The sequence below is a fragment of the Macrobrachium nipponense genome, chromosome 12, assembly GCF_015104395.2.
Source record: "Macrobrachium nipponense isolate FS-2020 chromosome 12, ASM1510439v2, whole genome shotgun sequence".
Taxonomy (NCBI): Eukaryota; Metazoa; Arthropoda; class Malacostraca; order Decapoda; family Palaemonidae; genus Macrobrachium; species Macrobrachium nipponense.
The window spans coordinates 72,033,713-72,050,502 of NC_087205.1; the positions used below are offsets into that span (position 1 = coordinate 72,033,713).

At 39.2% G+C, this 16,790-nt stretch overlaps 1 protein-coding gene across 2 annotated transcripts in view; it reads left to right on the plus strand.

Moving 5' to 3' along the window:
- Positions 1-16,790, plus strand: part of LOC135224599 (SWI/SNF-related matrix-associated actin-dependent regulator of chromatin subfamily A containing DEAD/H box 1 homolog) — a 221,348-nt gene that overhangs the window by 157,208 nt on the left and 47,350 nt on the right. For both annotated transcript variants that reach the window (XM_064263757.1, XM_064263758.1), the window contains 5 exons: positions 7,642-7,835; positions 8,387-8,528; positions 13,711-13,846; positions 14,032-14,169; positions 14,435-14,542. In XM_064263757.1, the coding sequence (XP_064119827.1) occupies positions 7,642-7,835; positions 8,387-8,528; positions 13,711-13,846; positions 14,032-14,169; positions 14,435-14,542 (718 nt within the window). The remainder of the gene's footprint in view (positions 1-7,641; positions 7,836-8,386; positions 8,529-13,710; positions 13,847-14,031; positions 14,170-14,434; positions 14,543-16,790) is intronic.

Below are 16,790 nucleotides of genomic sequence, written 5' to 3' on the forward strand. Positions count from 1 at the left end.
ATTGAGTTAATATGGCAAAGTAATCTTACTTCCACCCTCAGCTGATTTTTCCAAACCAAAACATTATCGTTTTGTTTGTATTTTATAATAGAATAGTAGTAATATGTATAGGGAATAAACACAGTATTATTGGATATAGTGAAGTAAAGTAGAACTTTTTAAAAGAGCCAAGGAAAATATGCATATTTGTTAGGATTGTATTTTATGAGGCAGTCTTGGCGCTTAGCCTAAGCCACCGATAACCAGACAGCAGTGCTATAAACCCTACGGAGGGTAAAACCCAGTTATGAATATATTGAACAAGTGCCGTAAAATTGAAATGCCGGTAACAGATACCAGTGGTAACCAGGGCTGCCTGTACTAGTTGATTTTCTAGTGATTCTTCTTGTGGGACGTGCTGCATTCTATCTGTCAACTTTGCTTTCTGTTTGCCTTGCCCCTCTCATACTTTCAGTAATAAATACAGTCATCCTTAGCTCTTAATTGAATGGAGGAACTATAGAAGAGGAAGTAATAAACATTTTAAATAAAGTTTTGACATGTTTATGCAGAAGTGCTCAAAGTTTATGTGAACCAAATATTTGTTAATGGAGCTGGACTAGGAACTGTAAACTTATTTGTGTATTGCTACCTAAAGAGTTTAATGAGAAACTTTGGGAGGAGGATTAGGCCTCACTAATCTCTTGAGTGATGTTTGTTAAGTCTGTCTTATTCCACCAGGACAATGTCCAGACGACTTATTACTGCCTGTTGAACCAATCTATCATTGGTATCCATCCTTCTTCTATCAATTGCTGCTTCTAGTATGTCTTTTGGTAACAGAAATTGTGACTAATACATCCCTGTTCCGCAGAGCTAACAGAGTCTACACCTACAGCACATCTTAACTTGGCCAATGCTGCATCCCTTCTCATCAACAGGATATGTATTAGCCCAAGTGTTGGCACTTAAGTGTGTCAAACATGAAATAGCTTTTGAACCAAACTGATGCATCTGACAAAGGCTTTCATCCACTAATATGGTTGAATCTGAGGAAGTAATCTTAGCCACCACTGTTGACCAAAGCTCTAACCATGAAGTTGTTTGGAAAATAGAAGAACCCATTGATTCCAATTTATCAGCTTCTTGATAAGTAAGTGAGGGGTACTCCATCTTCATCTGGTCTAAAGTCAATCCAGGTCTTAACCTCACAACATCTGGATTGATAGCTTTCCTAGCAAAGGAACAACAGGTGTTGTATAATAATTCCCATATTTCAGCAAGGGAGGGGGAAGAAACTTGAATGATCTATTCGATTGCAAAGAATTATCCCTTCCTGAAATCCGTGCATTAACATAATGTAACACTGACTGCATGATTCGAACATGGTAATTCTTACAACACCTTTGGTCCTAATAGGGCTTCAATTCCAGTCGGAGCTATGCTGGAATGCATTTCAGACCTCCTTGAAAGATTATTGAATTGATGAATCAAGTCAATAACCTCTACTTAAGAAGCCAGAAACTCCTGATTCTCCACTTCCTCTGCTTCCAAAACATTCTGTTCGGCCACCAAGGAAGGTCTCACTCCTATCGCGGTCACTTCATCCCACGACTGCGCCACCTGTGTTATCCAACGGCCGTTGCTGGCTAGTTCTTGAAAAATCACCAGGTGAACATGAACGTTTAAACCTTTCACTGCTCCTTGATCTAGATCAAGAAAGCCGCTTATTCCTCCAGGATGATGGCTCACTTGAAGCAGTGAGTATGTCATCTTCCAACGCTGTATTATTTGATCTTTTAATTGGAGCGTTATTGTCTTTTCCTCTCATCTTTAAAGAGCTTACAGGAGAGACTGGAACCTACTCACCAGTCTTTTGTAGACTGATGAATTCCCACTGTAGGCTATCTAAACACACTCGGAGATTCCTCAAACATCTTTCCCTTCACGCTTACAACTGTACTTATGGCATCTTCCACCCCAACATCTGTCAATTTCTTCAGCTGTGATGATGCATTAGAATAATGGCCGCCATTTTGTGTTTTAGCTCTACCAACTACTTGTTGCGTTTTCTTATTAATTGGGATGCGACGGTCCTGGCTCGAAGATGAAGAAATTAATCTTCTCTTGGCACAAGGATCAGCCAAGAAGTGTCTTATCCTCTAAGGCTTGACTGGAGCATGCACTGACATCATCGAAACTTGCGATGATCCTGAACCAGAGGAGGAGAAGAGCAAGAAGAAGACTCGCATCTTATCTTGCATGTCTTATTTATTTTCTCTTCTAAAGCTTGCAATATCTCCATAATATTGCGTGCCACCAAATCCGAAAGCGTAGTTGTATTTGCTGACACTGAAGGTGCGAGGGTGGAAGGAGGCTATGATGTAATGTTGGTCACCATGTTGATTATGACGTCACTGAGGGTCCAGGCTGTGATGTCATTGCACTTAGTGGATAATGCCGTCCAGATACTGGTACCCTTGTGGAAACCGCAAAGTGAACTTCAAAATGCTGTGGCGTTGGAATCATATGCCCCTCTACAGATGCCGTGGTGTTCACTGCCGTAAATGGTAGACCAGGGGGAGAAGGGACACCCATAGAGGGATCCCCTGGAGGGAAGCACAATGCCATTTAGTAAGACAACAAGCCATCCTATGGAGGAGTTATGGAGTTCCATTTGACGACGTCTGTGAGAGAGAGGAGAGAGAGAGAGAGAGAGAGAGAGTAGAGAGCAGAGGAGAGAGAAGAGAGGAGAGAGGAAGAGAGTATAGAGAGATGAGCGAGAGAGAGAGAGAGAGAGAGAGAGAGAGAGAGAGAGAGAGAGAGTGCAATTGCTCAATGGACGAACACTGATTTGGCTGTTGGTGAGATCTGGATTGTCTGCTGGTGCAGCTGGAGTTAGCCATTAGAGTTCTGTGTTTTTAGTTTTTTTTTAGTCAGTCTTTGGTGAGAGCTGGATTGGTTAAGTTTATGGAGGGGCGGTCGGATTCTGCTACATATTTTTGAGTTTTGATCCCGCCACGTTATTTTTTGGTGCCTGAACAGGGACTGTTGGTGCGGCAGCTGCAGGACGATTGGCGTAGTGAATTGTGTGATTGGTGGAGAAAGTGAGGATGGAAGGGTTGAAGGAGATAGAGAAGCTGAAGGAGGAGTTATGGTTGGTGAGGGAAGCTAAGGAAAGATTGGAAGTGGTGAATGAGAGGTTGAGGGTAGAGTGTGGGGAGCTGAAGAGCGAGTTAGAGGAAATGAGAGGAATGCTAAGGAGTGTGAAAGTGGAAATGAAAGAAGAGGTGAAAGGAGCAGAAGAGAGAATGGTTGAGAAAATTGACAAAAAATTTGGGGTAATGATGAATGCAGTGCAAGAGATGATGCAGGAAATGATGAAGGGATTTATGGGAGAGGGAGCTGTAGGAGGTAGGCCTACTGGGTCTTGTGACGGGCCAGGAGTGGTAAAGAAAGTGAAAGAGCGAGTGGATGACAGTACAAGTGATGAAGGTGATTTGGTTGTGATAGGTAAGGGAAAGAAGGGGAAGACACAGGATAAGGATAAACCTGAGGACAAGAATAAGAAGGGGGCTGAGGAAAAGAAGAAAACTAAGGGAAAGAAGGTTAGTAAGGGTGACTGACAGGATGAGACTAGGACTGAATACATTGGGGAAAGGGCTGAGAGTGATTTAGATAGTGTGAGTGGAAACAGGTAGGTAGAAAGAAGAAGAGTAAGAAGAGCATAGTCAAGAGTATGGACGTGAGTGTGGAAGTGGATTCACTGTATTCGGAAGAGGGAAAGTAGGGTCAGAATGGAAGTAGTGAAAATGAGCAAGAAGTACGAAAGACTGTGTATATGAGAGAGGTACCCCAGTGTGCACAATACGAGGAATATGGTAATAGGGACATAGAGTACTTTTTTTAAAGAATATGTGAAGTATTGTGAGGCAAAGTATGGGGATAACAAGAGAGTTAGGTAGCTTTCTGACGGGATTTTTGCTGAGTATGTATGGGGTAACGATGAATGTAGGGAATGTGCCGTATGAGAGAGTGAAAGCTAGGATTGTAGAACAGGCAAAGAGGATAAAGAATAGCGTTAGATATAGGAGAAAGCAAGATTTTGAAGAGGCAAGAATGAATGTTGGTGAGTCTGTAGGTTAGAAACATTAGCCAGGAAAAAGTTTGGGGACGAAGAGATAAATTTGAGTGTAAGGAGTTAGTGTGAAAGTTGTTGGCGACTGTACCAGAGAGTGTATATGAGTTTATAAATCTGAAACATAAGGAGAAAATGTGATGGTCAAGGTTGACATGGAATGACATTTTGGAAATAGTAGAAGATTACGAGTTAGATGTATGAAAGAAAGTAGGAGTGTTAGTGTTGGGACTGAAGTAGCTGAGATTGTACCAGAGTTTAAAAGCTATAGGGAGGCAGTTTTGGAAGGGCCGAGGTGAATGACAGAGCGAGTGGTAGATAGGAGCATTAGGGCAAGTAATGTGAGTGTAGTTAGCCCTAAAAGAGATAGGAGTGCGAGTGTTAGAAGAGTAGGGTCAGTTAGCTGTGAGCAAGAGCAGCAGTGTTATAGATTTGGTAAGCCAGGACACAGGAAGAATGAATGAATGTTGGTGGCCGTTAGGAGCTTGCTCGGGTGTGGGCAAACGGGGCATTTAGTGGGTGAGTGTAAGAAAGATAGGGATATTAAATGTTACAGGTGTGGACAGGTAGGGCACATACCTAGTGGATGTCGGGGTACCCGTATGAACGTGGTTTGCGGCAACTGCGGGAAGAATGGGAATTATGCTAGGATGTGTAAAGAACAGCGTCCGAAGAGTGTTGAATGTGGAATGGAAGGTCATGTGGCGAGCGTGTGTAGGCAAAAGAGGATGAGTCAGGTTGGGAATTCGGGAAACTAAGTGAAAAGGGGATTCAGTTGAGTGGGTCCTCTAGTATGCGACAGTATGTTCAGGAGAATGTGATGAGTTAGTGGTTTGGAGTGAATAAATGTAAGCCGAGTGTCAGTGAGGAAATGGGTCTGGAAGATTGGTAGTTGGTTTTGGTTGAGTATGGAAGAGAGCGGAAGAAGGTAAGGAAAGGGAATGAAAAGGAGAAATGTGAGCTGCATGATAGAGGGGTTAGTGTTAGGGTAAAAATGGTGGATAAGGCATGTAATACGGATGACTTTGAGGGGAAGAATGATACATATAGCTTATGTGGGTTTGAATTGTCAGGGTTTAGTGAAGTTTCACCAGGAAGGGAATCAGGTGGTAAGGATGTAGTTGGCAGTATGAATGAGTCTCTTTGCGAGTTTTTCAGGAGTGTAAATGAGGTAAGTGATTTGGTGGCAGAGTTACGAGAGATATTCGGACAATAGTTAGAAGGGGTAGATGATAGTGAATGGGATTTGGGAGGATGGTGGTGAGGGAGTTGGTAATGGGAGTCGGACTGGAAGTGGTCTGGGAGAAGTTGATGGCAGTGTAACTGAGAATGTGTATGAGGGCCCTTAAACAAGATCCAGGGGGCCTGTGTCCGAGCATCCGTGGGTGTTGCGGAAGGCTAATTAGTGTGGGTGTTGTGGGTGTAAGGGGACGTCAAATATCAGGGGAGGAAATATGGAGGAGTTATGGAGTTCCATTTGACGTGTGTGTGAGAGAGAGAGAGAGAGAGAGAGAGAGAGAGAGAGAGAGAGAGAGAGAGAGAGAGAGAGAGAGTAATTGCTGTATGGATAGTTAACGACTGAATTGGCTGTTGGTGAGATCTGGGTTGTCTGCTGGTGCAGCTGGAGTTAGCTTAGAGTTCTGAGTTTTTAGTTTTTATTAGTCAGTCTTTGGTGAGAGCTGGATTGGTTAAGTTTATGTGGGGGGATTCTGCCGCTTGTTTTTGAAATTTTGATCCTGCCACAATCCAAGGTTGGTAGCTTTGATAGGCGTAACACCACTCACATCCCCTCCATTCTGTGCTCATCGGTAGCTGAAACATACTACAAAGATGGTGATCCTCCCCCCCTCCCTGTGGGGGAAGGATGGAGCAAAACTAGGTACAAAACCTATCCTGATACATCCGAAAATGAATCATTGGATGAACCTGAAGGGGAATGGGAAGCATCTAAAATAGGCAAAGAAACACATGGATCAGCATCATGACTAGCCAAAACAAAAGAAGCTGAAAATGCTTGGTCTTCCAAAGATGGTGGCATCTCCTTTCTCCTGTACTAACCCTTTCCATAACATTTTTTCATTGGTCCACCGATCAAAAACGACACTGAACAAGGATTAGTAATTGTACATACATTTTCTCTGCACCTACTACACGTTGGGTGTGGATCTGTAGACAGATGTTAAAAGTGTCGAACAAGGAAACCCACAAGTGTAATAGAATTACATACAAAAATGGAAATGCATCTTATTTCCATTACAAAAATATCGTTATGCTCTGTATAATAGGTCAAGGAGGAAAGAACTCCCAAAATTATCATGTCCCCTCAGAATGTTGTGCAAATGTGGAATCATCATGTTTCTTATAAACAGATATCTCATCAGTTTGCTGGGTCTATGTGACCAGACTCCCTTGAGAATCGAGATCAAGCTTTGAATCAATATTCTTTCTCTTGACCTCAAAAGTCATGTGTGTATGTTTGTTTTTACGTATGTCACTTTTTCCTAAGATCAATTTGAGAACTTTGAGAGCATTCACTCTCAATCTTCCATCTACTCAAGAGTCCTTCTAAGAGCTCATACCTCTGCAATGAGTCTTGACTTGTAAGTAATTAGACAGAATATAGTATGTATTTTGTACTTCGATGTGTTTCAAGAACCTTGAAGAATACCAAATATGAATGGAAGTGAGAAGACAACAATCCCAGTCCCCTACTAGACAAGGCCATCAGAGAGAGAGAGAGAGAGAGAGAGAAGAGAGAGAGAGAGAGAGAGACGCTAGCTATGCGCCTCGAATACCAACTGCCATTCACACCTGTGAATCAAAAGTACCTCCGGCTGACCGCTTTCCTGTACATCGTAGAAAGTTGGTTGAAGCCATAATACAAGTGCCTGGGCATTTCCTCTGCTTCTTGTGAGATCCCAAAGAAAGCTTCGTTGGGGAGGTAAAAAGATCCATGATATCCCACTACCCATACAAACCTACTGCAAAATCACACACACTGAAAGAGATATTAATGAAAAGGGGGCAAACTAAACTGGCTTGAAGTGAACTTAGAAGAGCAAGTGTGTCCTCTCTTAAAGGCGGTAAGAAAGTAAATAAAGCGGTCATGGGATGTCCAAGGCGTTGTGGTAGTTCCGACACAAGCTCGTGACCAAGCGCAGATGTCAATAGTTCCTTGCGTACACAATTTTCTTATTAATTTTACTGGTTTTCCAGCTGGCACTAGCAATTTATCTGTCTGTTAAGACTGAAGGTTTGTTAATTATGAAAAATACAAATTCATTAGAAAATTTGTCATCTTAATTATGGCAGTGTTTTTCTTCATAATTGAGAGTTTCTATGTATTTAAATGTGCTTAAATTGTGTATAACATTTCTAGAGGCTCTATTTAGTAGAAAAACTTTGAGTACTATATGTTTTGTAGGATTCGAGGAGAAATGTGGTATCCTCGTTTACTTGTCAGATAAATTACTGTAATTTTTTTCAGAAATTTACTTAATTTCATAATACTTTTTAAATTTCAGAATGAAGCTGAAGGGTTATCAATTAATAGGACTCAATTGGCTTGTCTTGATGCATGAACAAGGTTTAAATGGAGTACTAGCAGATGAGATGGGTCTTGGGAAAACAGTTCAGGCAATTTCATTCCTTGCTTACATAAAGGATACGGAGGAGCCTGACAAAATAAGTGTCATCATTGTTCCTTCATCAACTTTAGGTAAGATTTATGTTTTCATTATGGTAATTTGTTTTCAATATACTGTAATGTAAATGGGTTGTGATAATTTGTGTGGCTTGTGAGTGTTTAGTACCAGCATCTTCTGTAAAAAAAAGGTAGTGTTGAGGTAAGGACACATGTTTAGTACAGTATATAAATGAAATATTAAATTTTGGTAAATTTTATGGCTTGAGGGGGAGAGAGTATGCCATTCAAGAAAGTACAGAAGTAATGAAAGTGGGTAGAAATTAAATGACAGAATTGACAGCTGTGTAAAAAAAGTGCAGATAACAAAGTAATAAAAATGTTCTGGATTGATTTAGTATGTATGAAAAAACATACATTATTCAGAAAACACCAAAATAAATGCCTGGTCGGTTACCAGCTTCCACCTCGTATATGCCACAGATACCTTGCTTTACAATCTTTGATTGTTAAGACTGAAGGTTTGTTAGCTATGAAAAATACAAATTGATTAAAAATTTGTTATGTTTTATATAAATGAGTCAATCATTAGTAAGATTGTGTGATCTAATTTGTAACTTTCACAGAGAACTGGGCTAGGGAGTTGGAATTGTGGTGTCCATCATTAGTTGTACTTCAGTACCATGGAACTCAGGAAGAAAGAAGAGGTATGCGCATTGCCATAGTGAATGATGACCTTGAAGAAGTACCAGATGTGATTCTCACCACGTAAGTAAACATTTTTTAAGCCAATTATAAACAAGTATATACATAATCACATTACTAGAAATTATGTATTCCTAACAAGTTGATAACCCCATATGCTTTGTTACTACTGCAAGCCTAGACTGAATAGTAAATAGTACAGTAGCGCACCAAGATAACAAACTGTTGTATACCATACTTTAGGAGCTGACACTTGTCTGCTCTACTGGAAGTATCCCTTCAGCAGATCTATTTTGGTGAAGATCTTTGCTCCTTTCATTTGTTTGGTTATACGTACAGTGAGCCTCCCTGTATTTTTGGGTGGTGTATTCCAGATCCCCCGCAAATAGCTAAAATCCACGAATACTTAAATCCCCTCTAAAAATGCTTAGAACTGCTTATTTTGTTAGTTCAAAGAAGCAAAACCCTCTAAAATGCTTATACCTGATTATTTTAATAGTTTTATCACAAAAGTGCATTTAGTCATGAAATTGATATGAAACTACATTATATAGATATATTTCTCTGTTAAAAATACCGCGAGTAGGCAAATTTTCCGCTAATAACTGGCAGTTGTTCCATAGAGAACGCTGCGAATAGCCGAGTCCGCAGATCTTGAGGATGTGAATAAGGGTGTTCACTGTATCTGCTATGCTCTGCACTGGATATCTATCTGGCTAGCTGCCAGTAGTCTCTGCATGGCCGCCATGTTATGTTGGGTTTTGGTACCATACGTAGCTGGGATGCCCATGGGCTGGGGACATTTTGGCATATTCCTGCATACTTCATTTCCCTGAACACTTGTTTGGCATAGGCAAGTTTCTCTGGGGATAACCGTCTGAAGTGTGCGTGGACAATGGGGAGCCATCCATTTTTATATGTTACTAGATGTTGTGATTATCTGGTTTGGTTAAGTCGTGCTACAGGTCATCTTTGATGACCTTTAGTGGAGTGGGGTAACTTCAAAATAATAGGGGAAAAGTGCAAATGGTGATACATGCATGAAATTTGGCACACCAATTCTTCTTGACCTAATGTCTCATCATCAACCTCTGGCCACACAAAATTTTGCCATTTTCCAAGATGGCTAGCAGGTTTTCAAAATGGCTTCCGTTGGATGTCTGAATATTGACATTTAATTGGCTAGTAACGTTCGAATTCCCTAGTCACTCCCCGTTTATGTTGAAGTATTAAAAACAAGCCCTTATGTACTTTGTTACATAATTTTGCAGCCTAGAAATATCCAAGATGGCGGTCACTGTATCAAAAATGTCTGCCAAAAAGGCCAAAATTGGTACTTAAAGTTCATATATGTAAGAGGTAAAAGGTCAGTTAATACTTGGATTCAGGGTAACTTCAGCTCGATCGTTTATTTTTTGTAGGTTAGAAAGCAGTTAAGCCCCACTTGATATATTTTCATCCTCATTTTTTAAAAAGTGGTTAATTAACTCAATTTAACATCAATAGTGTAGTGTCAGTGCACTACCAGGATACACTGGTTGACACTATAGCTGTGAGACTCAGCATGGTGTTCAATGCTAGCTAATTGTAGATATTTGTCATTAAGTTTCCCAAATGCTGTTTAGCTAGCCCCAGTTCAAAGTTGAACAGCCGCATTTGAATTGACAGGATGTACTAGCACGGGAGAGAAGAGCCAAGGAAGATGGGGCTTTAGTTTTCCAGGTGTAAAGATCTCATGGAAATAAAATAGCATTCGATGAATGATCGGGCCACGGGTAGGATTATGATATATCTGAGCCTAGTTGTATCCCATATCACAAAGTACATACCGTAGACCCCCCATATTCATGGGGGATGCATCCCAGACACACACACACAAACACATACAACTCCCCCTCCCCCAATGAATAGTTAGAATCAGCAAATAATAAGGAACCCCCCTCTAAAAACACTTATAACTGCCTTTTTTGAAAGTTCAAATACCAATTGTATAGCTAAAGTATCATCCTACATCAAATATACCTATGAAATGATATTATTAATATTTCAAAGTCATCTTCAACATTTTTTCAGAGAGAGAGAGAGAGAGAGGAGAGAGAGAGAGAGAGAGAGAGAGCACTGAATGACAACAGCATTATTTGACCATCACGAGGGAAATTAATTATGAATTATTGAGAGAATAGAGGCACTCTCCGGTTCTGTTCCAGAGAGTGTGTTGATAAGCGAAAACTGAAACTTGGTGATTTATGGAGCCAATAACCAGTTATCGGCACCTCTGTTAGGTATGTTGTGTCGCCATAAAGCAACAATAACCAGAACTTGTTGCGTTATGGCACCATAAATCACCGATTTTATGGCACTAGACAAGCCCCATAAAACCGTATCACTGATAACTGGGGACTGCCGAGGGGGTAAATAGGGGGGTCAGAATCGGAGGGGGATGACTGGGGGGGAAAGTAAACGAAGGGGCAGACAGACAGACAGACAGACAGACAGACAGACAGACAGACAGACAGACAGACAGAGAATAACTCCTTATGATATCAAAAGTCCTCTCCCATAAATACAGATATCTTTTCCACACACACAGAGAGAGAGAGAGAGAGAGAGAGAGAGAGAGAGAGAGAGAGAGAGAGAGAGAGAGAGAGAGAGAGAAGGAAGAAATAGAAACGATGATCAGGCATTTGGACCCACAGTCACTTTCTGTCAAGGCAAAGATGAGCAATAAAATTTTTTTTATTACTCTTTATAGAAATGCATAAACATTGTAATAACAGTGTACTATTGCATATATTGCGCCTCAGTGGCGTGGTTGGTATGGTGTTTGCTTCCCACCTTGGAGGTCGTGGGTTCGATTCTCGGTCATTCCATTGAGGAATGAGAGATGGTTATTTCTGGTGATAAAAGTTCACTCTCGACGTGGTTCGGAAGTCACGTTAAGCCGTTAGTCCCGTTGCTGAATAACCACTGGTTCCATGCAACATAAAAACACCATACAAACAAACACAAACTATTGTATATTATTATTTAGTCTTACTAATATTTAATAATTAGTACTTATTTTGTATTAGGTAAATCATTTATTTATCATACAAAACAGAGAGAGAGAGAGAGAGAGAGAGCGTGTGTATTAATCAGTATTAATATTTGAAAATTAGTAATCATTTTTGTATCATAGGACTGTATTTGGTCATGAAAATAATAAAAAAATACACTAATTAGTGAGTATTTATCAATGGATAAATATTCTCTAATTAGTGTATTTTCATGTTATTTTCTTGACTACATATATTTTTATGATAAGAAAATGATATACTGTTACGGACTCCGAGATCTCAGAGACAATGTTACGGTGTCGAAATATCCTGGAAAGGGTCGACACAATGTTACGGCCTCTGAGGGAGGTCCGCTTCAGGTTCGATATGAAATAATAAAAAAAAAAATTATCAACACAAACAGTTGAAACTGGGGATATGAATATAGAAAGAAACACTAACACAACAAAGGTTTATTTACAAGCTTACTAACAAAGGTAAATGCAGAATGGTATCTCCTATTTACATAAAACGATAGAGTCTTACACTGCATGAACTGGGGGAACAGTGACACAATTCAAATACTTCCGGGCCAGTTTAGTGACTCGAAGCAGTGGCTTCACAAAAGGAGAACGGCGAAAGCGGACGTCCTCTTGACTCTGTATTGCAGGAACTAGTCTAATCGTAAGGCAGGAAATCCCGCCTTTTCTTCTCCGAAGTCTGTTCAACGTAGAGACAACTCGGCCGTCCACACCTGAAGACGACTAGACCAATATCCAACCAACTCTCGAACAACTCTTCTTATGATTGATACTTCGTCGGTTCCTTTTTTCTCGTATCTCTGCTGCTGCTGATCTCTCACTGATAATCTGATCTGTGGTTCTTACTAACTAGTGAGCTCTCTCTTTTACAATCACTTCCTTCCTTCTACGATCACTGCTCTCCAAAGTTCGTTCGTCGTATTTATACGGCACTCTGGGGGCGGAGCCTACGGCGAACGTCACTGACTCCAGGGACTTCTAGAACTTCTTAGATGAATCTAGACGAGGTATTGCATCAGAAAATCGCGGCGTTTCTCACGTAACATTGGCGCGTTTTTGCGCTCCACAACACGCCCGACGATTCCAGAACAACCGCGAAGACAGGCGCCTCCAACACGGGCGCGAAAGCCTCCTTACTGCCGAAGATTGGGGTTTCCTTCATTCTTACATAATTTTTATATTGATAAACTAAAATATTACTAATTCACTAATTTCGAGATCCAACGTGCTTATGCAGACCTAACCCCGGGAAAGTTTTTTTTTTTTTTGCACCATAGCTTTTTATTACATAGTCCAGTTCCCGTTTAATGTTTTCTATTAAATGTCATCATTGTCTTCATCTTTACTGTGTTGGTATTTAATGTAACAATGTCAAAAGTAGAGTGCAATCCTGTATCTTATAAGCTAAGTATTTAAAAGTAGAAAGACTTTAGCTTTCATGTATGCAGTCTTTTAAGAGACTTTTTTTATATAAAGAAGTTAAGTAGCTTTCATGTATGCAAACATTTAACAGATATTTTTAATAAAGAAGCTTTAGTTGAAGGGTAAATATGAATATTGATACGAAAATACTTTAATCAGTGTTTTATCTTCATGGAGGACACCTACATTTCTAGCAGAATCAAAGTACATAAAATGCATTCAATATGATGCGAGTTAATTTTTATCTCTTATGCCCTGTTTATCAAGCTTGTTTCACAATTAGAAACATCAACTTTGTCTTATTGTTAGATAACCCAAAATGGTCCATATTACTTTCAACGGATTTCATCTCAGTGTTATAATAAGCAGAAATGAATCTGGCGTTTATATGGATATCAGTAAGGTTAAAGAATTGTAAAAACAAGTTATCCATATGTTTTAAGGGTATATGATGGTGAAATTTCACATGCTGTAAGCTATTTTCCATTTTGACTAATTACCTGGCATTTAATTTTAAAAAATAGTGTAATTACTGACATAATTTTATATGGTTCAGTAACTTGCAACATGCTCTTACATGTAAGATTTTTGGTACCTATGGCTCTTTTTGCTAATTTGAGTTTGTCCCATATACCCATACATTGTATGCCATTGTACAAACATCGTGTGTACGCTAGGATTGATTTTAGCGTCCAAGTCATGAATTGTGTCGTACTATGCTGTTAATTATGAATTAAATATTCTCAGGTACAATATGGTTACAAGTAGTCCTGAAGACAGACAACTCTTCAAGAAGCTTCGATTCAATATAGTAATTTTAGATGAGGCTCACATGTTGAAAAATATGGCTTCTCAGCGTTATGAACAACTTATGAAAATTAAGGTATGATTAAGCCTTTAGAAACAGCAAGAAAAAGATGTGCCTAGGTTTTTGTCATATACTTGTGAGTGAAAATTCCATGAAAATTTTTTCAATATTCTATGTTGCATAAGATTTTGTGTGTTCTTTTTTCATCTATTAAAAGCATGGGAATATTGTGTTCTGTAAATTGATGTCTTACTCAACAGGGAGAGAGACGTGTGCTATTAACTGGAACTCCGCTTCAGAACAACTTGGTAGAGTTGATGTCTCTCTTGATATTTGTCATGCCCCAGCTTTTTGACAGCAAACGGGATGAACTTAAAAGAGTCTTTGCCATGTTTCCGGTAGGTTTGACAGAATGGAAACTTGCACAACCAGCTTTCTTTGTCCAAATTGAGGTTTTGTTGCTTGTGCCTATTTACTGATATATATTGAATTGCTTCTATAAAATCAGAACAATGGTAATCTGTTTGCTCTGTCTATGAAGGAATACTGCAGAAATATTTTTAACTTAAGCTTTCAAGGGATTTTTTGATGCAGAGACGCTGTAGTCATCCAATTGTATGCTGATTTAGTCTTGACTTTGATGTTTTTTTCTTTAATCCTCAGAAAGGGGAAGAATCATCTAAAAACAAATTTGAACGTGAGAGGATTGAGCAAGCAAAGAGGATCATGAAACCATTTTTCTTACGCCGTTTGAAGAATGATGTTTTAAAGGTAACTTACAGTAGTGTGCTTTAAATTGGCATGCATTTTTATGAAGTAGCTTTGAAACAGATGTAAGCAAATACTTGCTGTAGTGCTTTGTAATTGTAGTATACTATATGGATTTATTTATGTTACTTTACTGGTGCTGTTGTACCTAGTCCAAGACAGTAGACCAAGAGAAGAATTTTGTTACTTTAATAACCATAATGGTTGTTAATGATGGATAAGACATCAAGCAGTAGGGTTATTGTTTGTTTTAGTCCATCATAATACTTCTTTTTCTGCTGTGTCTGATTATTATCAGGCACAGCATATACAATCATAGTCTTAAATTATGTTTCCTTTGTTGCCTTTCCACTTTTATCCTCAGGTGTGTTGATTGGGATTTGGTTTTGTTTTTAAGTGTGAAATTTGATGCTTATTTTTTATCATTTTTTTATTGGTTGAACTTTCAGTTGTTCCTACACTAATACAAACCATCAGTCATTATATAGGGATTACCTTCAGCGAAAGTTGTCATTTTACAAATTCAGTGTGTTTGTAAGGTACATGCAAGTATTTTTATCTTGTCTTATTTTTTGTGTTAGAATGTGTTCAGTATTAACTGGTCCATTATGCAGAAGTAAGGAAATTATTCCATTGTTATACAACTGCAATAGTAGTGTAGTATTCCTGGTTTTTAGTGGTATTTTTATTTGTGTCATTATGAAATGGTCTTGCCAGGATATGGGTCTTAGCCCTTATTTGACAAAAATCACCATCCTGTGTATTCTCCTGTGAGGAGAAAGTAAGTAACAGCTGGTTCTAGAAGGAGTTTAGAAGTCACATTTGCTAAGCAAGTAGGTAGTCCAAGATCTTTAGGGCTAGTTAGCAATTTACTATTCACAGCACTTGAAGTATATGACCAGGAAATGTTTGAGCCATTTCTAGTTACTCCTTTCCACTAATAAGTGTTAAGACTTTGGATCAAGGTTATTATATGCGTGTATTGAGCAACCTATGTAGATAGTTTGCAGATTTGGGGGAAAATCTTTTGGTCTTTCTTTTAGTCAACTCAAAGTGTCAGACATTTTGATTTTTAGACTATTTTATAAAATGCGAGACTGCCAAGTCACATTTCAAGACTAAAGCCTGGGTCACACATTGGCAATTTCAGACTGCAACTGTCATAAAGACTGGGTTTGGCAATCAATCTCCTATAGTCGTGGGGCTTGGGCTCCCTAAAAAATGAAATGTCAGTTGATATGGACTCCATGGCGACTTATGTAATGAACTATTACAACAGCTTTGCGTAAGTTGAGATGAGTTTACGTATGTGGGTTTATATATATATATATATGTGATATATATATATATATATATATATATATATATATATATATATATATATATATATATATATATATATATATGATATATATTATTATATATATATATAATTATATATATCTATGTATATATATAGATATATTATATATGTATATATTATATATATATACAGTAATCCCTCGCCTATCGCTATTAATGGGGACCAGAACCAACCGCGATAAGTGAAAAACCGCGATGTAGGGTCCCCCCCTATTTTTTAAATGCGTAGTATACAGTCCGTTATCCACACTGATAACGCATTCTCCAGTTGCACAATCCTCTTATTACGAGGAGTCACAACACGCTTAGTGTCCTTGGAGAACGTTATTGAGACAGTTTTACGGATTTTTAATTTGTCTTTTTTTATGTAGCAAACCGTTGATTCATTCAGTCCGTACATGCGGGCAACAGACGCATAGCTACTGCCTGCCTTAAGCATGTCCAATAATTTCACTTTCTCGTTCACCATCATCATTTTTCTCTTCTTCTTGGGTTTACCAGAGGATGTAGGACGTTTAGGAGCCATTTTCAAGGGCGTCACAAGCACTATTTTGCACAAAAAAAGCACAAAAGAACAGCTAAAACTTTCACGCGGCAAGAGTAGCGACACGAGCGCGAGAGAACAATGAATGCGGTCTTCCTTCGCTGGGCGCTTGGCAGGGAGAGATGCTGGGTAACGCGTCACGGCGGCTCGGCCAATCAGCTTACGAGATTCAGGAGCCGAGATGGCCAGCGAATCACAGAGGTGGATTTTGAGTTATGTGCCATCTCTGTGTTGATACCTGATGTTCTAATGTACTCTCTCTGCCTTCTGCTAGCGCCCACGCCATTTTTTCTCAATTTTGAATTTTTGATGAATATTTTTTAAAAATCCGTGATGCACTGAAGG